The 24,055-nt window shown below is 41.2% G+C and overlaps 2 protein-coding genes across 6 annotated transcripts in view; both read left to right on the top strand.

The window, feature by feature from the left end:
- Positions 1-1,519: 1,519 nt before the first annotated feature.
- On the top strand, positions 1,520-11,052 carry TMEM41B (transmembrane protein 41B). The gene is made up of 7 exons (XM_068685279.1): positions 1,520-1,691; positions 2,477-2,594; positions 3,739-3,867; positions 5,341-5,434; positions 6,262-6,366; positions 8,380-8,518; positions 9,329-11,052. The coding sequence occupies exons 1-7, from the start codon at positions 1,610-1,612 to the stop codon at positions 9,496-9,498; spliced, it is 837 nt and encodes a 278-aa protein (XP_068541380.1). The 5' UTR covers positions 1,520-1,609; the 3' UTR covers positions 9,499-11,052.
- Positions 11,053-15,209: 4,157 nt separating this feature from the next.
- The window catches only part of DENND5A (DENN domain containing 5A), a 61,052-nt gene continuing 52,206 nt past the window's right edge, over positions 15,210-24,055 (top strand). For 4 of the 5 annotated variants that reach the window (XM_068685277.1, XM_068685275.1, XM_068685276.1 and 1 more), the window contains exon 1: positions 15,213-15,460. In XM_068685277.1, coding sequence (XP_068541378.1) covers positions 15,349-15,460 — 112 coding nt within the window. In that variant the 5' untranslated portion in view covers positions 15,213-15,348. Of the gene's footprint in view, positions 15,461-24,055 lie in introns of all 5 variants that reach the window. The other variant, XR_011097455.1, reaches the window with a different exon arrangement.

Here is a 24,055-nt window from a genome sequence, read left to right as displayed (position 1 = left end):
TTAATTAATCCTCAGATTTCACACTGGCAGCAATTCAGAGAGCTGGAGCTGAGTAGTTATCTTCTTTTCTCTATTTGTAATTATATAGGGTAGCGCTGGGAGCTTACTGCAGAATCAGTGCCTTGGGAACCATCTGCAGGCCGTGCACTTGTACTGAATAGAAGGGGAGATGCGGCGAGAATTTGTATTTCTGTAATTATTTGTTGCGTGTCTTACAGTGCTGTCTGGAACAGTGGGAACTACAGGAGACTTTAGCAAGAGTCAGATATTTGCCTAATTTGCGTTGTTAGGTTACCTGCACTTAGGAAGCACAGAGGCTATGCAGTACAAAGCAGAGATCAGTGAGAAGTCAGGTATCTACTGAGCAGACTCTGCCTGAGTCTGTGGCTCTGAGTGATTACTGAACAACAACCATTCCGCACTGATTCATGCCCCGTGGTACAATCCATTGCATCAAAATGAAATAAAGGCCAGCCTGGCAGCATTTAGAATGTGCTCTACAGATTTTAAACCATAGGATGCATTTTATCTAAATCTTCCAGTACAAGCTTTTTCTCCTCTGATTCGGGATGACTTGGTAGAAATCTTTTTGTACAGTGAAAATGTGATTTATAATTTTACTTCCAACACTGTTCAGCTTAAAACCAATTTAACATTATGTCAGAAGCCATCCAGCTAAGGAGGAAGTCCTGCTATTTGGATCACTTTACCTGGAGTACCAGGAGCAATGGGAGACTCACAGAGACACGATGCACACGATATAGCATTTACAATAGGGGAAAAGAGCTATCTGCTATGGTGTCAGCAGTTCCCATCTCACCAGTGTGTGCAATGTCCTAGTGTAATGGTTTGGGAGAACAAAGGGTTCTGTCACCTGGAACCAATGCCCACAGCAACAAGTCCATAGGCCTGACTGGCTCCTCGGGGCACTAGCATTTCTGAAACACCAAATAGAAATATTAAAAGGGAATTACAAGATGTAATGATAAAATTTGAAATAAGCAGATTCTAAATGCAAGAAAAACCAAGCAAATTAAGGATTCATGTGGAACTGAATCGTGATTCCAAGCTTTGTTTGGAACCTGATGACAATTTATGCCTTGGATTATTTATTATTATTATTTATTAATTATTATTTGGCAGGGCCTGTACTGGTGTGTGGCATTTAGGCTACGGACTGCTGGCAGTGACTGACGCTGTTGTACCAGCGTGTTCTCTCCACCTGGTGACAAAACGAAACCTTTCCGCAGCCCTGCTGCACCCTGTGGAACTCCACCTCAGTGCGGGACTTCTTATCACCCGTAAGATCACTCAGTTGTTCCCTACACAGGGAAGTTCACAGGGCGGCTCTGCAGAGGGCATAAAGCCGATGGCAGCCGGGGCTCAGCTCCTTGAGCACCGCCCCCCGCCCCTCACGGCCCCCTCGCCTCAACGGCCGCCCTCCCGCCCCTGGGCGAGCGGCGCATGCGCGGCGCGGCGCTGAGGCGGGCGGGGGCCCGGCCCCACCTCCCCGCTGCCCGCCCCTTCCCTTCCCCTCCCTTCCCTTCGCTTCCCTTCGCTTCCCGGCTCGGCGCGGCCTGAGCGGGGCCGGCGGGCGGTGGCGGCGGCCATGGCGCAGCGCAGCGCGGCCGAGCGAGGGCCCTGCCGGGCGGCGGCCGGGAGCGCCAGGCAGCAGCGGCAGCTCCTGGAAGGTGGCGGGGGGAAAGGGGCGCGGGCGGGAGGGGCGCTGAGGGGCTGAGGCGGGGCCGGGCGCGGCCTGTGCTGCCCCTCCGTCTCGTCAGCGCTGGGGTGTGCGGGGAGAGAGCGGGAGAGGCCTCAAGCGCAGCTGTGCCGCTTGGTGTGCTCTCGGGGTGTTCCTCACTCCAGAGCTTAGGCTGTTAGCAGCTTAAAAAGAGAGACCTCGGATACGCGTGTTTTGAAGCGTAAGAGAGGTGTAATTCCTGCCTCTGGGAGCTGTGACCTTCATGTCCCAGGCTGTTGTGGGCGTGTGTTCACGCGCGTTGTCTCCTGATGAGTGTGTCTGACCTGGCTGGCTGCTTGCTGTGCCTGGCGGTCGTCCTTAGGAAAGCTACAAACAAAATCGCTAATAAGCGTGTTTTGGAGTTGTGTTGCCTATACTGAAGACTTAATTCCAGGTTACTAACTCTTTAACTGTCAGGAGACTTCATGGCAAAACTAAAAATGCGTGGCTTAATTTGTTCTACAATAACTTCTGCTCTGCCGATTTATCTAACTAAGGCTTAAATTATTAGCAGCCACAGAAGTTGATTTCTGTGGGATGTTTGCCAGTGTAAGAACCTCAGATTTATTTGTGCGACTTCAGAGCATGTAAGCAGCGTGTTACGTATGTTAGTGCAAGCATTATGTGGGAAGATGGGATCTCTGTGGAGATTTCCTTAACCTTTTCTCAGAGTGTAACCTTGAATTCTGATAAGTTGTTGGGGTTTTTGTTAATTCTGGTTGTATTTAATTTCAGGGAAAGCTCAGGCAGAAGGTGGATCAGCTCGAACATCTCTTCTTATTTTAGTGTCCATCTTCACATCGGCTGCTTTTCTTATGTTTCTGGTATATAAAAATTTCCCACAACTTAGTGAGTAAGTATGTAATTTGTTTGCTTTTCATTCAATATCAACTTGCAGAGGAGGCTACATGGGGTTAAGTGATTTTTGAACTGATGTAAGTTAATTATAGACGTAATTTAATTATTTAAAGGAAGAGAGCCATTTTGAGTGTATAATCTCCAATGTCACAAAACAAAAGGTGATACTGAAATGCCTACTAACTAGTAGGATCTGTTTAAACACTGAAGTTGTGCTTGACCTAGGGTTTCTGTTGCACAGTTGAGTTACCATGTCTTAAAAAGATACTTGTCACTTTAGCAATGATAACTACTCTTCTTAACTGTCCTCAGTTGAGAGCCAAAGCATGCTTGGTTAGGGCTAGGCTTTTTTTTTTTTTAAATTCCTTGTGCTCTGCTATAACTGCAGGCCGCTGTTAAAAAAGCAACATCCTTCTTCCTTCTTGCTCAAGGTTCGTGTATTCTTCCTGTTTTTTGTTGCGTCTAGTACTCATGTTGGGAACATAAATAGTTTGACAAGGTGCAAGCCTGCTTGTCTTACAACTTTCTTTTTTTCTTTTAGTAATAAATTTTCTGTCTGATTAACTTGCTCAACAAGTACAGTTTGCAACTGTCCAGTCACTAAGTCTGATACAGAGGAAGAGAGGATACTCAACTGTGCTGCCCAGGGTTGCACCAGATTAAGGTGTGACATAAGGTTTTGCTCTTAAAGCTTTGTATGTCTGTGAGGTGAAGCTGCACTGCGTTTGAAGTGTTGCTGCACTTGGAATGTTGTGACCCTAGCGTAAGGCAGTTACAGTTAGTTTTGGCTGAAACGTTGGCTGTTGTTCAGTTGCTAAAGGTTTGGTTTGAGTAATTGTTTCTTTTTGATCTTAACTTGAGAAGAAGAAAAAATCGTAGAAATGAAGCCAGTTATTGTAATGGATAGGAAAAAAATAAAGCTTGCTAATATCTAAAATTGAGGATTTTTCTATTTCAAAGAAGTGTAAATATTACAAAGGTTTGTCTTAGAATTTTACCACAACATAGCGATGCGGTTTGTTTGCAGACGTTGTAGTTCAGTGATCTAGTGTATCTAATTATCTTTATATTCAGCAATTAATTTTACTGTACGGTTTACTTACATCTCCTACCATGCTTTCTCTTCTTTCTTTTTTCAGAGAAGAAGGAAAATGTATAAAGGTTCCTAGAGACATGGATGATGCAAAAGCCTTAGGAAAAGTCCTGTCAAAATATAAGGACACATTTTATGTTCAAGTGTTAGTAGCTTACTTTGCCACATATGTTTTGTATCCTTTTTCTGATGTGAGAAGCCTTTGCTGACTTCTTTTCCATGAAAAAGAAAATAAAAATGCAAACATAATTTATTGTTCTGAGATGGAGAGGGGTAAGATACCAAAGTGTGTTTATAAGATACGTGTTTTAGAAAAGTTTTTTGTTGAAGTGTTTCAGTATGCTTTTTTGGATTGTAAGGAAGTACAATTTCTAAGTACAGAGAAATTGAATTGCGTGCCTGTATAGTAGTAAATGTTGTCTAAGATTGTCCTGCAGCTTCAGCTACTATCTACTGTGGACAATATTTTAACTTTCATATTAGACTTATTTTAGTGTTCCAGTAGCTAAGTGCAAACTAAAATCCCAGATAAAAATGACTGCTGATTCTAAAGGAAAACAAACTACCACTCCAGTCTTGAGGCATCTAAAAGTGTTTGAGGCACTTACTGAAGTCCTTACATCATTTCTCAAGGAAAACATCTTAAGCCTTTCATCTCTGCAGTGCCCATTTTTAAAAAAAAAAAAGGGAAAAAAAAAAGAAACTCTTCTGTTTTAGAGAGCTAGACTTTTGAAGTACTTTATGCCTAAGGAGAGAGACACAAAGGCTGCCTGTGTTCTGTCTTAACTTTTTTTTCCCCTGAGTGCTGAATGTGTTAATCATTAAACACACTCTTAACTGGAACACTTAACAGGTTAATAAAGCTTTTCAGCCTTTCAAAAGTTACAGGAGGTCTATTTCATTGTTTAATGCAGTAGGGTTCTCAAAACCCAGAGAAAAATGATGCTGAAAGTGCCATTAGTAGTTCTCTTCTAGCATATTCTCACAAGAGTAGCTCACAAATGATAGATTATATTTGAAGAAAACTAAAATGTTAGTTAATATATAAACGAAGTAGAACAGAATCGGCATTTTTATTCAACTACTGCATCAGCTGATATGACGACATTTACTGTCTCAGCAGTGGACTGATTACTTGACAAGCATGGTATAGTTATCTTAGAACCTTGGCACTTGGAAAACGTTCTGTTGTCTGCAATGAACTTGATATCAAGGATGATTGTTGGCTTTTCATATTTCAATCAGTTCCATGGAGTTCATAATCACTAGAGGTTTCTGTGAACTTTTCAGAGTGACTGAAATTGCGTAATTCTAGTTAAATGTCAGATCACAACTGTATTTCCTGTAATGCCATAAAGCTACAATGTCAAAGGTAGCACAGAGATGAAGGGAGAACATAATACATATTTTAATTAGTGACTTATTTTTATATATGTCAACGATATATCTACCTCTTGTTTCTCTGTGCTTGGGCTGTTTGTGCTACTCTGCACAAGTATTTGGATGTAAAGATCTTTTGAGGCCATGCCTATTTGTTTATGCTTTTCCAAATTGTACTACGTATGCTGACTGCTTATTAGATGGGTAGCTTTTTTTTTTTAAAAAAAAAAAAAACAACCAAAAACTTCTTTAACAAAGATGCATCCAGCTTGCAAACATTTGCTATCCCTGGGTCTATATTTCTCAGTATCCTGTCAGGGTTTCTTTATCCCTTTCCTCTGGCGTTATTTCTTGTTTGTCTGGTAAGTATGGAAAATAGTTTGTGAAGGCATGTATTTTTATCCATTTGGAACAGAATCAAACATTTAAACAGCTTTCTGTGTGAAATGATCACAGGCTGAGTGAAATAAGGGAATGCTTTATTCTCCAAGGAATAAATGAGTTCTTATTCAACTGTGTTGTGAGAAGGATGTTATCTACAAAACTCAGTGTAGCGTTGGATGATGATCCAAACAACTAAACTGTTTTCCAAGTTTTCTTAATAATGGAGGCATCTGGGTGTTAGTCAGCTGGAGAGTTGCCTTTGCTTCAGACTTGTTCAGCATCCAGCAGAACCTGATATTAATCTTGGAACATAAGTAATGCATTCTAGGGCACTGCAAAACACATCCTTTTCTTAAATGGTTTACATACTTGAGAAGCTTAACTTACGAAGGGTAGGTTGTCAACAAATTTCAAAAGATGCAGTCATAGTAAGCCTTAGTACTTGAGAACTAGATAGTTCAGTAGATAGAGAGGGCTAAGGTGATGAATTTTCAAGTTTGAATCTTTCAAATGTCATTGTGCCTCTTACTTGCAAAGGTTTCACTGTTCAGAATCTTAAAAGTGCAGAGACTCTCAATGTTAACTGACAAGTAATCAACATTGTCTACTTTGTGTTAATAATGATCTAAATGCTTTGGGATGAAAGGAACTAGTTAGTGTCGACAAAGTTCTTAAGGAACGGGTACAGGAAGCTCTTCCTCCTTAATGGAGGACTGTGCAGAAGCAGCCTCTAAACAGTCAGTGTAATTATAGGGATATAAGGCTAATACTAATTAGTGATTTTCTGCTTGTTTTTTTTTTTCAGTGCTCAGGACTTGGAGCTTCGTTCTGCTATATGCTTTCATACTTAGTGGGACGGCCAGTTGTATACAAATACTTAACAGAAAAAGCAGTTAAATGGTCAGAACAGGTAAGTTTCTAAAGAAGTTGAAATTTATAGAAAATATGTAGTGGAATAGGATGGAAAACTAGGGGGGATTGTGCTCATAAATCTAGACACAAAGAAAGGATTCTGAGTCCTTTCTGACAGTGTGTAGTTACTTTTTGAATGTTTTTAAGCAACAGAGTATTCCTGATTGTGCTATTTCCTGTGAGGAAGCTCTCTTCACCTAGGAAGAGTTTGTCAGTGATAACCCCTCTGGTTAGCTAGTAGCCGTAGGAAGCCTATCTAGTTTTGATTTGAAGTAATAGCTCCCTGAGCATCAGAACTGATGAAAGCTGTCTTTTTCAATATGATGAAAAATATGTTGTTGTAGGTCTGATTGTAAAAATTTAAGTGTTATTGTGGTTAGGGCAATTCCTAAGTTTGTTGCTTTAGTGTTTAAGAGCAGCAGCAGCATATCCCTTCATATGGAAAGGGTATTGCTTTTGTCCCAGTTCAAAGGGTCTCTTTCTGTTCGTACTATATGCTTACATGGTAACTTTCTACCAATTTTTGGAATTCACTGTTTTTGTGGTATATAGAGAAGTATCCCATACAAGCTGCTTGATTTTTGTACAAGTTCAATTTCCTTTAGGCCAAGGGAAAGTATCTGATAACAGGAACTTGGTAAGCTAATTATCTGATTAAACTTCAGATTTTGCTACGCAAAATCCTAGCATGATCGGTATTTGAGCCCTTGTTTTGTTTGTTGCTCTTAACCATTTTCAAACAGATCTTTTTGGCAAGTATGAACCATGACTTACTGCTCTGTTCTCCGTTTAAATATTTTTATGATTCAAAAAAAATCTTGAGCTTGTTCCTCACTAAGATGTAGAGCTGCGACCTACACAGTTGATTTCATTAAATAGTGAATCTTGTGCCAAATAAGTATTAGAAGCCCAGTATAATCTTCAGACTATTCCTGAAGTGGGAAATGGTAACTATTTCCACTGGCAGAACTGGCTCTGTGACTCTAAAATTGCGTAATTGCATGTGTGATTCATATCTCACTGTTTCCAGGTTAGGTAGACTATACAGTTTTGGCACTATGCAGAAATAATTGTTGATTAAGCATTAGTCCTTCATGAAGATTTAATTAAAAAAAAAAACAAACAGACCAAGCACCAGAACTGAAGTATTGCTGAACAATAGCAGGACTGACTGCAATAATGCAATTCAAGCTAATATGGAAAAAACGGGGTTGTGTCTAGGATAAGTTGCTGTACCTGATTTTAGATGGATTTACAGTTAGGTGTGGTTTAGTTTCAACTGTCTGGGGCCATGTGGCCACGTTTAGGCTTAGACTTTGTGAAGGCCTGCAAGGATAGAGCAGAGATGGTGGGATGCTCTGCTACCCTTACAATTTGCTTTGGGGCTATGGGTGTTTGAAAGGGCTGGAGTTCTAGAGCCAGTGTGGGAGCAGAAGAGGCTTTGATGTAGTCGTGTAAGGAGGTGAGCTAGACTTGAGGACATAATTGACTGCAAATCAAGTTTGGACTAATGTGGCTGCTCCTTTATGATGTTTATGCTAGACATTATAAAGTATGTGCAGGTAGGCTACTGCCAACACAGTCTTAAAACCTTGTGATGAGCTTGAGAGCCATGACCAGGGTAAGATTCCAAGCTAGGAATACAGCTGCGTTTCATGTTTGATTGCTTTAGGAATAGGATGACAAGCTGGTAGAGTTGGCTGAACTGCAGTTAGAGGTGACGGAGCTAATGCTGGGGTTAGTTCAGCACAGCAGCAGGCCTGCTTGTTACCTGATTCAGACATATTAGTGCTCTACCATAGGCTGGTATTTCCAGAGTAACTTCAGTGCTATGTAACAGTGATTCACTGACTCTTCCTCTCTTCCTTGAGTCATCATTTAACTGATTTGTTTGCAACTTTTACATTTCTACAAAAGATGGATTAAAAAAAAAATCACAAATCTCTTGTAGTAAAATCATTGCTTATTTTGAAGGCAGGCGTTTTACTGATTTATTATTTTCTTTGCACAGGTTGAACGACACAGAGAACACCTCATTAACTACATAATATTTTTGAGAATAACACCATTTCTTCCAAATTGGTTCATCAATATAACATCTCCTGTAATAAATGTGCCATTAAAAGTATTTTTCATTGGCACCTTTCTAGGTAAGAATTCTGAATAGTGAACTGCAGTTTGGGGTAGCCAGAAGTGGCATTATTTGCTTTTGTTCAGTGGTGATCACCACCTACTGGGCAGCTGAAAGATTACACAAGAGTATTGTCTATACTTTTTTTATGATGTGTCCAGCTTTTAGCATTAAAAGACTTAAGTCTTCAGGATTATTCTGATGCACTGGATGAGGGGTAGCAGGCTATAAGGAAACATACCTTGTACGGACACTTTACAAGTAAGGTCTGTTGCTCCACTCCATGGTTATACTTCTGTGAACTACTATAGACTTCTATTTTGAGTTCAGCATAGTCATGCCAGAAGAAGTGACTTTGAAGGATTGTTCTTCCCCTTCCCATCCATTTTATTACAATATACCTTCCTAGGAATGCGTTCGTAACTACTGTAGTGCTAAACGTCTTAACCTTGTGTTTTGCTTATTTTTGCAAATATTTTTAATTGGTTTAGGAGATAATTTATAAGCTTCCATTACGAACCTAAAAAAAAATCAGTTTGCAGAGACAACTTGCTATCTGCACAATCTGGATCACAGAGTTTAAGTTTCCTGTATTTGTATTAGCATCCAGCAGCATTAAAGGTAGCATAAACAGTTCTGATAATGGGTTTTTGTCTTTGAATTTTGTGCCTGTACCTGCACTTTAAAAAGAAAATGGAGGCAACAGATTCTGAGGCTTTGGTGTTAAAACCTAGACAACTGAGTTAGGAATTTTCTTGGTTTTGTTTACCCAAAGAAATTAATCTTTCTTAAATGTATTGTTCTACCCTTATACTTCCCCCCCCTCCAGGTGTGGCACCGCCATCTTTTGTAGCCATTAAGGCAGGAACAACACTATACCAACTTACAACAGCAGGGGAAGCTGTTTCCTGGAACTCTGTTTTTGTTCTCATGATTCTAGCCATCCTTTCCATCCTACCAGCTCTATTCCAGAAGAAACTGAAACAGAAGTTTGAATAAGGATCAAACTGGACCCGGACTTCCCATGTTTCATCTCAGGATTGGCACTTGTGATATTTGTATATTTGCTTTTCTATTGGATCTTAAGCAATTAAAGGGGGGGAGGCTTGTAATGGGTAAGAATGTCTTTAAATGAACACGTGACCTGCAACTGAAGGAACTGTGTTCAGAAAATGTACTACGTAGTTTTATAACCAAATCATCAGTGTTTTGCTTTGGGGTGTATGTGCGGCCCTTGGAATGAGGGAAGTGAAAACACAGATGTCATGTTTTGCTTTGATTATATGCAGAGCAAAAAATGTAACAGACATAAACTACAGATAATGCTTTCTAATACTTGCAAAAAAAAAAAACAACACCAAACCCAACCCTTATTTTTTTCAATCTGATTTCTGTAACGTACTGTATGTCTCTGTAGACTTGCATGGGATCTAGTCTGAGCACAATTCTCATCTACAGTCTTTCTTGTTTTTTGGGGTTCCGAAATTATAGCATAATATGGTAACGGTGCTCATTCAGAAGCATTTTTTTTCTGAATAGTACTTTAACTACAAAGATACACTCACCTTGATTGTTTACTTCTATTACTGTTGTGTGGACTTAAATACTTGAACCTACATCTGCTTTACTAACTGGATTAACAAAGGCAAAGTGTCAGATCATTCTAACTTCCTCTGTAAAAGTTTGCTCTGGTAGAGCAGGCTAGACTTTTTACTGTGGCTAGCTGATTTTGAAATTCTATTTTTATGTTAATTATTTTGCCAATATTTTACTTGCATACATTTATCCTGTGAATTCAAGAAAGTGATCATATATAGAACTTCAACTTCCTGAGTGATTTAAAAATGTACTTCAATGTTCAGAGTACTATAAACATTTCTAAAGCAATATGCAAAGAGTATACAATTTTTCATTGCAGCTCGATTGGCTAGAAGTGTCAGGTACATTAATTGGTGCACTTCTTGCAAAAGAGCTGAATCCAAATACTGTTCTAAGCATCATGCAACAGAAGTTCATGTGAATGTATCTAAAATTACAGGGATGATTCAATTTTCTGCTAAGTCAGTAACTGGCAATGGACAACCAGCTATGATTCACCTTTTAAGTAAAAGTCTGCTTATATATAGCCAATAAATGAGGTACGTGGTACCTGCCCTTGTACAGTTAAAACTGTTGTAGTCGGTATGATTGTCAGTGGAGTCCCGTAAAATGAGGTCCTGATCAGCAAGGAATTCGGGTGCATGTTTAAGTTTATCCTACTGAAACTAGTGCTGCTTATAGGCTTTAATTTGATGCTCCTGAAGCACCTTGCTGAAAAGGGAACTGACATGTTAGTATATGCTCCAGTTCAAGGGTTTTCTTGTCTATATCCCCATGTTAACTCATCATGGTAGATCATTTGAGATGTAAGAGAACAGTTCCATGAATGTAATAATGTGAAAGGTATTGGTACCTTCTAAAACGTTTTGTTCTTTTTTTGTAACATAATGTTAATTGAGTCCAGTTTATTGCAGTATTACATGTAAATATATAGTAAATATTATTGATGAACTATTTTGGTCTTTTATTTAAATCTGGGTTGCACAGTAAATGGTATTTTTATGTAGGTAAAGGAACTAATTTCACTTCTGTTTACAAATTTATTGTAAGCATTTAGCTTTAGGGAATGTTTTCTATTTATAATTGAGTCTAAAAGTGTACTTTATTGGCATTTAAACCTGAATTGTTACTTTTAATTGCTGCAATTCTAATCTCAGTGCTCATCTACCTAGAGGATTTGCTCCATAGTAAGTGATAGCTATTGTGAGCTGAGTGCCCACTGGAATATTGGGTGTGAAATAGCTGTAGATTTACAGCCTACTCTTCTGCATAGTTAATTTTCCATGCAGATTAACTCAGAATAAATTATATACTTGCTATTACCCAGTGGCTTGTCTCAGAAATGGTCTCAATCTTTGGTCAATAACATGCTGTTGTAAAATTCCTTCTACATTGTACAAAACCAGTGTTTTGGTGGAACCTTGACACTAAAGAAGGAATGAACTCCATTTCAATTTCATATCAATCATGCTGTTACTTGGCACTTTCATTGAGTTACGTTTCACTATGTAGATGGGATCAGGGTATGATACTGAAAAACCCATTTCAGCTGTAGACTAAGTTGCCATCACAGTGCCTAAAGGCCCTAAAAACCTTAAAAGGGTTGAAAATAAGTTACTTCCTTTCGCAACAAGTTAGCATTTTTTAACTTATCCCTTCCATGTTTATCTTCAGCTGCCAATGGCCTCAGGCAATTCCCTATCCCATGAGGACTGATTCTGAGGGTTTTTAAATATAATGAAAGTCTTGTGGAAAAGTGTGGAAAAGCAAAAAAGTGCTGTGGAATAAGGCGGTAACTTGCTTTCTATGGGAATCCAGCCAGTGCTCCAAGAGAATAGCCATACATTTCTGCCAGAAAAGCAGTGTCTACTGTGAAGCAAACATGAAAATCAGGAAGGTATAGTTTAACTACAAAAAAAAAAAAAACAAAAAAAGAGCTGTTATCTTCTAGAACTTTTTGTAAACTATCTGCATGACACCATTAATAACTGCCTCTTGCCGTTTCATAATAAAGCTATTGTATAATATGTGAAACATCGTATTTTGAGTACAATGAAGTATGCTGAACTTCCTGCTAAGCCTAATTTTTGATTCACTTATGATGAGTTCTTCTGAAGTGGTATTTTTTTAATGACTATAAAAATTAAACTGAACTGATGATCATGTGGGTGAGATTTGTTCTGTTTGTACTTTTATTTCAGAACACCTAGTTAGACTTCCTGCTGTCTGGAAGTTATTTCTTTATCATGTACAACAGTAATTTTTTTTTATACTTTTATAAAGTATATATATAAAATTAGTTTTCATACTTTGGACTGGAAAGCAATTGATATAGCTCATTTCATCTTCTTAGATGGGAACTCTTACATATTTTGCTTTTTCTGACATGAATTCCTTATGGAAGACTCACAAGGTAAAGTTGCTATAGCTTCATTCATCTGCTTCTGTTGTCTGCTTTATGGATTTCTTCTTTGCGCTATACACAATGTTGATGTTGACAGCATGCCAAAAGGTTGAGACAAAAAAAGTAAAAGAAGTAAAAGTTAAATAAAAAGCAAGTGTGTCTTTAAAAGCTTCGTGAACTATTCTACGATGCAAAGCCAATGTGTGTGGTTTCTTTTTTGTTGGTAGCTATTTCACAAATCTTTGTCTTACTCTAAAAAATACTTATCTTGTGTACCATGATAGTTACTTAGTATAAAACCAGGTTATCTACTAAAATGCAATGTGGATTGCTGTGTTCAGCTTTGTGTTAGAACTGGAAGTATGCTGCATGTATTGTACCATCCAGTTACTTAAGCTGAATTATTCAGCTGAAAAACCAGCAGAACCAACTCAACCAGGTAGCTAGCTGGTCAAGGACTGAAACACCCATGAGCTGCTGCAGGTACTTTTATTTATTTATTTATAACAAAAAGCAGCCACTTCATTCTTCACCTTATAAAAACTGTTGTAAACAGTCTGTGATAAAGGATGGATTAAAGGATGGATCCAGAAAAACTAGGGAGAGAGCTACCTGTCTTTTGTGACGTGGTAGTCTTTCTATTGTTTTGCTAGCCTTGCCACATTCAGCATTGCTATCCATTGCTCTTTTTCTTTTTTTCCTTTTTCTGACACAAATATTCCTTCAGTTACCTACTTAATTGATACATAAATTGATAAATTGAGTTGCGTCTAGCTGTGATAACTAGTACTGTATTTCAGGCTTAAAGAATAACTGGTATTCCCAAGATATTGCTATTTTTTTTCCCCAGAAGTATTTTATTTCCTAAATATGCTAGAGGAGATGAAACGTATACCCACAAACCTTACCGTGGCTATAACATGCTAGAGTGTATTTAGGTATTTTTGGAGATTGCTTAGATTCCCCCCCTAACAGTTTGCAATCTACTGTTAGAAGACACTATGTTAAGTTCAAGTTAACTAGTAGGAGTCATCTAGATATGTGCATGTTAAATTCTGCCTTTTATAAGTTTTTATTGTCCTTATGATTTAAGGCTTGAGCTTAAAAATTCTATCCTTTGCCATTGAAAAGAGCAGCTGAAGCAACAACAAAAGACTTGCTGAGGACAATGAATCTTTTAATTCATTTTGTAGTTGCTAGCATGTCTTTGTTGTTCTCTGTCTAAACATAGTTTCCACAGATTTAAGACTTGCCTTACATTTTATGAACATCATACAGAATACTTTCAAGAATTCACAGTGTCATTGAGAGTGTTATTGCCTCACTTGAGGACATATAGTCGATTTGCAAAGTTCAGTGACAAAATAGCTGTGTTTTAGGTGCTTCTGGTGATGGGATCAGTGCTCAAGAAGTCTGACAAATTCAAGCTGCTAGATGCTGAATTAGATATTACAGATGCAAATAAAAATAGTCATCACAATATCTGTACTACATCCCCAGTTTCCTCAGTCTTTCTTGTAAGTTCTGTGCCTGTCCAGCTATGACTTCTGTTTATTAGGGTTAGACTACAGTTTGGACTGACTGAAATTAAGCTTACCACATGCTGAATACTGTGTCTTTTGCCAGATCAAAAGCAGACTAAGAAGCAAAATGGCAGAGAATGCTTAATGAATATAGAATAGGAGCAACCAGAGTTAACGAGTTCTATTCTCTGTTAGTCTTCCTTGAATCACCAGGTAGGCTCAACATATTCTAAATGGCTGACTTTGAATCGCATAAACTTGAGACTTTCAGTCTAATATTGCATCTCATTATTCTCCTATTGTTGTTGAAATTTCTCCCTCGTGTTCACCAGTGGTTTAAAATTGATCTGTCAGAACTATCAGTCAAACCTAAGCAATGCTTCTGTGCATTGATGACCCATTGTCTGGTCTGTACCGTCATCACCATGTGAATACTTGGCTTTTCCTGGTTCCCAGAAGCATGGAAAAGCTCTCCACCATTTTGGTGGGAAGAAATGGTTTAAGAGCTGAGTTACTACGCTGCAATGGGCTGTGGGGTTATTGACAGAAGTCTTATACAAGCTGCTGTCTCTCAGCTGCTGGGGAAGAAGCAGTAAGTCTCGTGTCTTTGCAATGTGAGTTCAAATATGCAAAGTTTCATGTGCTTGACAGCACGTCATGTTAGGTTGGTACCTGATTAATTCTGCACTACAGAGGGGATATAATCGCAAACTACTTGAGCAACCTTAGATAATAATGCGGAAAGACGAGGAAAGTGATTTTTATTCACAGCAACCCTGTAGGATAGAGAAGGCTTCTGGTGTCAGAGAGACAGCTGGGGCGAGGAGAGGAGGGGGAAGGCTGTGTGTGCAGACCCAATTTCAGTCCTGTGAGGCTGCCCCGGCTCTCTGTCGGGCCGGGGGAAAGCCGTGCTTAACGAAGGGCTCCCTGGGGGCTGTGTGTGTGTGCTGGGGTCGGGGCGTTAACGGCAGCAGGGCGGGCTGTGAGGCGCGAGGCCGTGACGCGGGGCCGAGCCGCCCCTCACGGAGCCCCCCCCCTCTCCTCCCCCTTCAGCGCCCCCTGCGGGCGCGGCCCCTCCCGCGGCGGCCCGGCAGCATGACGTCACCCCCCGAGCGCAGCGCGCAGGCGCAGCACTGCGGCTCCCGGCCCGGGCCGCCCCCCGGCCCCCCCGGGAGCAGCCGGGGGCCGCCCCCACAATGCCGTGCGGCGCTGCCCGCTGCGCTCCGCCATGGAGGCGGCCGCCGCCGCTGGCGCAGCCCCGCCGCCCGCCGCCGCCGCCCGGCCCCGCAGCCCCTGAGCCCCGCGCCCCTCTCGCGCTCCAGCATGAGCGGCGGCGGCGGCGGCGGCGGCTCCTCGGCACCCGGCCGCTTCGCCGACTACTTCGTCATCTGCGGGCTGGACACCGAGACCGGGCTGGAGCCGGACGAGCTCTCCGGTGAGCGGCCGCGGGGCGGGGGGCGGCCGGTAACGGCCAACGGCTGGCAGTTAACGGCTAACGGCCGGCAGTAACGGCTAACGGCCGGCCTGGGCTGCTGCCCGGCACCTCCGTCTGCCCCCAAGGGGGGGACTCGGCCTGGCGCTGCTGCCTGGCCCCGGGCTGAGCCCAGCATCCAGGCAGGCGGCACGCCTGGTTACTCAGCCCGCTCGCCTTTATAAATGCTTTACGAACGGTTTGAGTTGTGCTTCTTATTCCTTTACATCTGTCTTAAAAGCTGCGTGAATAAACGCGCCTTTCCTCTAGACCGGAGTCTGCGTTGCTTCAGTCATCACCTACGTTGAACTCCTAAATTGTGGCTGTGATTGAAACTTTTTCTTTCAAGTTATTAAGAGAAAAACTTCTCGTCTGCTCCTCATGCTGAGGAGGGCTTTACCTTGGTGCCTATCTGGTGTTACAGTGATTGCAAACTGCAACTTGCTGCTTGAGGAGTGAATACAGTGTAACGGGCTGTCCTCTAATGGTACTTTACATTACAGCATCGATTTCATTTGAGAAGTGCAAGAGAACACAATGCGATGTGGTCCCACAGATTTTTATTAATTAAATCGTAATTGAACAAAGGTTTTGGATTGAAGGCAATTTCTGGTGTTAATTTTGTAATTCATTCACTGTGTATGTGCTTGTGTACTACAGGGCAAGACACTTGGTAACGGGCTTGATCTCAGTAGGAGCATGGATAGCTCTACCTGTATAACTAGACTAAAAACACTGTATTACTGTATTGAGCAGGCTTCCTAACAATAATCTGGACGAGAGGCCAGTGCCTTTTTTAATGTTCCGTTTGAACTTGCAGGTCTGAAGGCTGGAGCATGATGTTCTGTTTTGGTTTTCCCTGTTAAGCTCTGTGCCTGTAGTAGGTAAAACAGCAGTGTGCAAGGTGCCTGGCACTCTGCTTTTCCCCTCTCTCACGGTGTTTGTTGCCTGTGATGAGGTGTGGGACAAGGGGGAGGGTTTTTGTGTTTATTGGGGAGCCTGATCTTTGTGTGTGATTTGAGGAACAGGTTAAAAAAGGGTCGTTCCCGTCCCCCCCCCTCCAAGGGGGAGGAGAATGAATGCATGGAAACGTCACAGCGGATGAGCTGGGTGGAATTCCAGGGCATTTTGTTGATTTTGTTGTGTTATTAATAATTCATGGTAGTAGGACTGGTAACACTTTCCTTTTTAAACAGCATTTCAGGTTATAGCCTCCTCCAGCACCCTGTGCTATAAATGGAAAGAGCCTCTGTTGATTTCAGTGGGTTTCGGCTCAAGCTTTGAAACACTCTGTGCTTCCTGGAAGGCTTTCTCCTTTCAATGAAAGGATTATTGTGCAGTGTTCCCCTCCGTCCCCCCCTTCTTGTTTCTGCTCTGGAAACCAGGTTCCGACCCTGTGCCCTGTTGGAACAATTCTCTTCATGGGCGCCCAGTGTTGGGGGGTGGCTGGGTGCAGCGGGGGCCTGGCCCCGGGGATGCTGCCGGCAGACTTTGTTCTCGCCACCGAACCGAGGTGGGTGTTAAAGATGCTCCCTATTGCTAGGGCTTTTTTTCATCCCCAAATTTGTGTGATCTGGCTATCTAGGTGCCCTTTCTTGTTGCGATGATGGGTGACCTGCTAAAAGAGATTTACTACCATCTAGTAAAATTTTTCAACCAAAACCACAGACAAACAACTGCTGATGTGTTGCTCTTCCTGAAGCTTCACCCAGGGGCAGTTTCTGTGCTGGACGAGAGGTGCTGAGGCTCGTCTCCAGGTGCTGACGATGTGCTGGAAGCGATGACAGATCTCTTAGGTTCTGTGCAACGCTCTGTTGCAGAAATTCTGCCTTCAGAGGGGAAATGACGAAATACATCAGCTACCAAAATCTTTGGTGTGCTGTATCACTAATAAAGCTGTAATGTTACGATAAGATTTCTGAATTTAAGCTGAAGACTGTATCCTGGAGCAGTCATGCCTTACCTTTCTGCTGGAATCCCGGACGTGTTGACTTGCCTAGATGTGATCTGCATGGTGCTGAAAGTAATTCCTGCACTGTATGGAACTGTTGGAATTGTTATTCTGCAGTCTTTTTCACCAAAGACATTTTTTTTATTTTCCTTCTCTGTGGTGTGTTAGTTTTTAATAATCACTTGTCAGTGGAGTTTGTTTATTATGTAGTGTTAAAGCTACATAATAAAAAAGGATGAGCTTCCTGTTGCATTATACTGACATGTAAGTGTAGTCTGGGAGTTGCCAGTAGGTAGTGTAAAACTCAAACCCAAGGACCTGGACGCTGTGTTCTGATCCATGGGCTTCTGTGCTGCACGTGCTTCCATATGAATGCCATATCGTGAAGATGGTCCTAGTGAATTCAGAAGTAACAGTATTACAAAGGAGAAATAGCTGGTAGATGAAAATGCTTATAATCTTTAAAGGAAAGATTGATGTAATCATAGGATTGTTTAAAAAAGCAACCAACTAACCAACAAACACACAAAACCAACCAGAAAACCCCCACCAACCTTATGGGGGAGGACCAAGGCCAGTCATTAGACTGTCACCGGCATTTCTTTCTTCCCTTCTTGTCGGTCCAAACAGGTCACTTAAGGTGTGGTCCCAAAAATATTTTATTCAATATATAAACTCCTGTTTAATTTGCAAAGATCTGTCTCATGGTGCTTCCAAGCTGATCATGAGCTTCGTTCTTGAGGGAAGATGAAAATATGTGTTAAGTGAAGCCCTGTGCCCAGGCTGTATCCTTCCTGTAGGTACTTTCACGTGCCCTTTCAGACCCCATAACAGAATTCTATTCGTTAATATGAAGCTGTGATACTATTTGAATTATTCTTAGTCTCCCATACCTTTGTATTTTGTTTTCAATGTTTTTGAGGTTAGGTCTGTGGTTCTGGACCATGTAGCATAACGGGACCGATCATTAGTAATGCCATCCATGTGCTGGCACACCGGCTCCTTCCTGAGTGCTGCTTTGTGCAATTGTGAGCGAAGGTGAAGCACGGTGTGCGGTATTCACATAGCTCCACTCAAAATTAACCCGACAACCTGACACTAGAGCAAACGTTTCTCCTCACCAGTAAAACAGAACCATCTCACCTCATCGCTCAGTCAGGAACTGAAGGGCCACTGTTTTTCTATTTTGCTGCCTTGAGATTTGACATGGCAACTGATCCTCAGATATTGCCTATTGGGAGGGTTTATTTTAGCAGTGCTCTGTACTAATATAAACTTAAAAATATGGCTATGATGAAATAATTGAGGGCATTTGTCACAAATATAAACCAGTACACATTGCTTACCGTGTCGGAATTGGTACAGCAGCTCCCTTTGGGGCAGTCCGTGCAGTATTGCTGCTGTCAGCACCTGTGTTACTCTGCAAGATCAACGTGCTTAAATAGTTACAGACTTTTATTTTGTCTGAAACGGGTTTGTAGGGGGTTGCTAAAGGGAACAAGGAGGAAGAAGAACAAGCTTAAAGCATCAGATATCTTTTTCTGACTGACAGTTGACCTTTTTTGTATTTCCTCTTTTGGGTGTTTTTCTCTGGGAATTAAGACATGACATTTGGGGTTGGAGCCAGCTGTGGTTCTTGCAGTGAAACTCTTCTGCAATACTGCTTGTTCCTTGGGAAAACGTCATGTGAGTAGGTTTTGCTGTCGTAGTAAGAACCAACGCTCAGCTCACTGCAGAAGTAAACTGCGTTGGTAGGAGCCACTGCTTGATTTCTTCTGAAGCTGATTTTGTTTGGTTTGGGTTTGTTTTTCTGTCTTTGTCCTTAATATGGATGGTGTCAGTGCAGGCCTCCCACAGCTCCCTAACAGCGTGCCTCCTTCCTTGTGGATTCCTGGAGGCTGAGAGGAAGGGTTTTCAGCTTTTTTGCTCCTCTGAGACTGCTTGCCCAAGGTGGTGGTGCTGGGGGGGCTCCCGGCAGCACCAAGGCTGAGACCACGCGCTGTGTTCACACCGGTCACTGGGGATGGGCAGGAGATGGCAACAACTTCTGGCTGGGCTTACACTGGCACATGTATAACGCTTTAATCCAGATAATAGTTTATTCTACTGCCCCTGCCCCCTCTATCTTTTCCCAAGAAGCCTGAGTTGTTTGCCGTGTTGGAGTGCCAAAAAGATCTTTTGTCTCTTTGGGAACTGAGGCAGACGTGCTAGGGTAGCTGATATGGAGCATAAAGAATGGGAGAGCTGATGTAAGGGAGAAGCAGCTGTGCTTTGCTGCACTACAATTGAAGCCACGGTTTATTAGGTGGTGTTTCTGTAATACCAATCTTGTGATTATCACATCTGTGTTTTAGGTGAAGCTGGGCTGTGTGCTGTATAAAATCATCTCCCCCCAAACCCCGGAACCCTTTGTTCTCCCACCCTCCAGTTACAGATGCAGCTGGTTTGTAAGGGTCTTGGGTATGGTGGGGAGGAGTGGAAAAGTTACCGGGTTTGTTCCTAATTTGCGAATAGACTAATGATGCTAAAAGTGCATCTGAATAATTTAGTTTACAAGTCAGATTTTGAAGCCTTTTTTTAAAAAGACAAATGAGATTCACATCCTTAAAGCAAGGCAACAAAGATGTTTTTTTTTTTTCAGTCCTTTCCCCTATCCCCTCTCCCCTTCCACCCTCCCTAGTTTATTCTGCAAGAGAGATACTATACAAAAAAGCCGCTTAAATGGATTATTTGGGAAATACTGCCACTTGCAAATAATAAAGCACTTTTTTTTTTTTCCTAAATCTTCAAATTACTGATCTTGTAGTTACAAAATCCTACAACAGTTTTTTTTTTCCTGCCTTTTCAGTTAGTGATGTCCTATTTGAGTGTTCTTGGTAATGACTTCTCATACTTGTCTCCTGAATTCCTTCTGATCTGCAGGGCTCATGTAGCAGAAATAATGCATGTGAAGTGACGATGTCGGAAGCAGTTACTTAGTGATGTATGTTGCGCAGTAATTCTTCTCGCCGAATTTCTTGACAAGCCTTTTTGGATTTGTGGTTTGTAGTCAAGGTTGCAGTGAACTAGAACGTTAATCCTGAGAGGCTTAAAATATCATTGCACAGAAATGATGAAGCATTCCAACACAAACTGCTAAATGATGAAGGATTTACTTGGGGTACTTCTGCTAAAGGCTAATTTCTCGGTATTTCCAGGAAAATGCTGCCTTGCTTATGGTTTGATTGGCAAGAGACCTTTAGTTTCAAACTTCCCTGTAAAAGTGTGTAATATGGCTTTATCTACATATTTTTACTGATCATACGATCTGCCACAGTCAGGTAGGATACGTACGTTTGTATGGAGTCATTTACATATTAGTACTGAAGCATCTTCGAAAGAAACTGTGTTGCTTTTCATGAATAAGTGATCTGCAGTCAGATAACAGGATGGTCCTAAGTGACCTTTTCGTTTTCAGGTGGAGCAATGTTTTAATGTTTAACTGAGTGAGGAAACAGGGTTGGTTTCACAGAGACAAATTTTCTTTCAGCATGACTTCAAGTGACTTTAGAAAAGTCTTGTTGAAGCTGTAGTTGCTGCTCTTTGTATTTACAATTGCGCTCTGTGTTGCAGAAAGATGTGGGCAGGGCTCCTGAGGTTTCTTCAGTGTACTTGTCTGTGTATTGCTTCTGTCCTGTACAAGCATATTTTTTGTGAACTATTCTACTATTTGCATGTATTACTTAATTCCTCCTTAACTTGCTACTTTGAGCAGACTCCCTTACCACTGTTACCTCCCAGATTTGCTTCCCAAGCCCTGCACTACCTTACAGAGCTGTCAGAAGTACCTTGGGGAAAAGTCCCTTGATTTAACAAGGTCAGTGCCAGCTCTAACCAGCATAAGAATGGCATGGCCCTTTCTGGCTCTTTTATGTGTGTGGTCCAAGACTGAAATCTGAGAGACCTCGTTCTGCGCTTTCACTGAGGGCTGCTAACATTTCTGTTTAGGCGCATCTCAGTCCTTCTGAGGATGAGGTGAAAAACACCATGTTTTTTTCTTGAAGCTCAACCATAGAAGGCATTTAACTCAAGCTCTTGCTTGAAGCACAAACAGTCTTTGCTCCCGACTCTGAACAAGTCTGTGACTTGTGTTTTTAGGACTGAATAAAAGCACTGGACTTTGTTCTTCCTCTTACTTCTAGTCAGATTTTCATATTGAAAACTTTTTTTTTTTTCCCCAGACATGAATCTTTCTTCTTGTGAAGAAGAAAGGTGAGCTTGATGTGGTACATATGAAAGAAAAGAAAACTCGAGAGAAATGATTGATGAGATGATAAGGAAAGATATAGCTAGAGCTAGGATGAGCTTCAGAGTTTGTCATATACATAGACCAAAGTGTTAGCACCTCTGATTAAATTTGTGCTTTTTTTTTTAAAAAAATAAACTCTTTAAAAAAAATGTAGATGCCTCAATATCAAGTAAGTAGATAACTTTCTCACAGGGCATTTTGTTTTGGGTCCTTAAGGCAGGTTACTGCAAAACAGTTTTCCAAGGCTTGATAAGAAAGTGAGGCTGGACTTCCTGTGCTTGCTGTTCAGTGTCCATCACTGGAACAGCTTTTAAAATCTGCAGGAAAGGCTTAATTTGTATTTTTGAAATATCTATATATTTTTCTCTTCGGTGCAAAATCTCAGTGGTACTCTGGAAGAAAATAAGTGTTGGTGAAAGGAACGGAAAGTTGCTTTGGTACTAACATTCAGTCCTTGTGCTGTTACACTGGCATCCTCCTATCAGTCCTCTGCTCTGGAGGGCAGTGAGCGTGTAACAAGTGCAGACATCAACTCCCTGGGACACTGCAGTGTAGAAGGAGATGCACGGTGTTTTGTGACGGTTGGCTGAGAGGGTCTGTGCTTCTGTTTGCTCAGGGTTTTCGGAAGTAGGTCCACTGGGTCTGCCAGTCTGGGCAGGGCACGAGGGGAACAGCTGATTTCTATATTCAATATACTTAAAATACACTCATCTCCACTTCTGTTTTATATTTCTAGTGCATGTAAAAGGATTGTGTTTTATTCTGAGGATAGGCCACTCGTTTTGTTTCTTAGTGTCTTCTTTTGCAAGTATTTCAGATTTGTTCTGTCAAAGACATGTGCCTGCCCTGCTGTGGCTGACAACATGCCTGTCATTGTCATTTTGAATGCTGCTTCTGTTGTTTAGTTGAAAACAGAGCTAAATATCTTCTTGTTATATTTGCTGTGACTAAAGCAGAAAAGAAAAAAGCCTTGTAAAAAACAATTCTGTTTTTAAGAGTACTTTTTTGAAAAATTGTATCAGGCAGTCTTGGTTTAAATACATCGCGTCCATCTGCTATCCTGCATGCAGAGTAGTGAAAGAAAATAAATGGGCTTGGGATGTTTTTAAACATTTAAGCCGGGGAGGGGGGGATGTGTGTGTTCTTGTTGCTTTTCTAAAAAGCTGCGTTAGATTCTTGATGACTTCCTTTGCCCCTTCCCTGCCCCACCTCTTCCCACCTTCCTTAGAACTGTACCAGAAAAGTAAAACCAAAAGCTTTCGGTGTTCTGACCTTGCAGTCCCAGCATGCAGACGTTGTCAGCTTTTTTTTCATGTGGTACATTCAAAATGCTGTGGCAATTTTGAAACTATTCCAGTTGTGTGGCAATGTGTTTTGTTATCAACTAGATGAATAAATCGACAAACGTTAAACGATAGATCTCTGTTCATCTCTTTATTCTCATTTGTCATAGAAGGCTTACAAGAATTTATACCATTGAAGCAATGGATGGTCAAGATATCATTGGTATCCAGTGGAATTTACACCAAGTATCCAGTTACACTGTGAAATTAACTCCTATTTTTTATTTCAGTTCACAGCGAGGTTCTTGATATCACAATTGTTAAAAATAGGAAAAGCAAAAGAAAAAAAGAAAACATCAGGGTCTTTTACAGTCAGCAGATTAGAGTTAACCTGTCTTTTTGGCCTTCTCATATTTTTAGTGACTGCAGGAGGAATAATTGTATTCTCCACTGAATGTTGAAATGTATGTTGCATACTGAAGGGAACGTGTTCTCATGGGATTGGAATAAGGGATTGTTAGAAGCAAGCTTGCATTCCTTAGTTGACAAACAGGCCAAAAATAAATTGGGGCCTTTCATCGCACTGGTTATTTTCTTCCTCTTCTCTCTGCTTCCTCTGAAAAAAATCTTTTGACTCTTACAGATGAAGGATGGCACTCCACCCAACACACAATTCAGTTATGCTTAAGTATAGGGTGGTGTGTCCCTAACACATTTTCCTACCTTTGTTTTAGAAAGGTAGGCAATGGACTTACTTTGTCTTCGAGTTCTTTTGTCAGCAAAAGTAGAACAGTAACTTGCTTAACAAAGTCTTTAGAGAAAGACACAGACGTGAGAGTCATAGGTTGTGGATTTGTTACAAATGCCATGGAATGACAGCTACTGGAGACAGTTGACAAAAGTCCTGATTCACTACATACAGTGGATGAAACCCCTGATTTCAGCTGCTAAGACAGCACCTCTGCAAGAAAACAAAAGCGATACTCAAGAATATGAATTTTCTGATCTGAATAACCTGACCCACTTTCAAGACTGCT

The sequence above is a fragment of the Anas acuta genome, chromosome 5 (assembly GCF_963932015.1).
Source record: "Anas acuta chromosome 5, bAnaAcu1.1, whole genome shotgun sequence".
Lineage (NCBI taxonomy): Eukaryota > Metazoa > Chordata > Aves > Anseriformes > Anatidae > Anas > Anas acuta.
Note: the sequence above shows the minus strand (reverse complement) of the source record. Positions and strands in the feature narration are given on the sequence as shown.

What these genes read in the sequence shown, in the direction of transcription:
- TMEM41B (XM_068685279.1), top strand. Translation starts at nt 1,610, where the DNA reads ATGGCGCAGCGCAGCGCGGCCGAGCGAGGGCCCTGCCGGGCGGCGGCC. An exon ending in GCAGCGGCAGCTCCTGGAAG is followed by an intron (nt 1,692 to 2,476) that starts GTGGCGGGGGGA and finishes ATTTAATTTCAG; the next exon opens with GGAAAGCTCAGGCAGAAGGT. An exon ending in TACTTTGCCACATATGTTTT is followed by an intron (nt 3,868 to 5,340) that starts GTATCCTTTTTC and finishes AGATGCATCCAG; the next exon opens with CTTGCAAACATTTGCTATCC.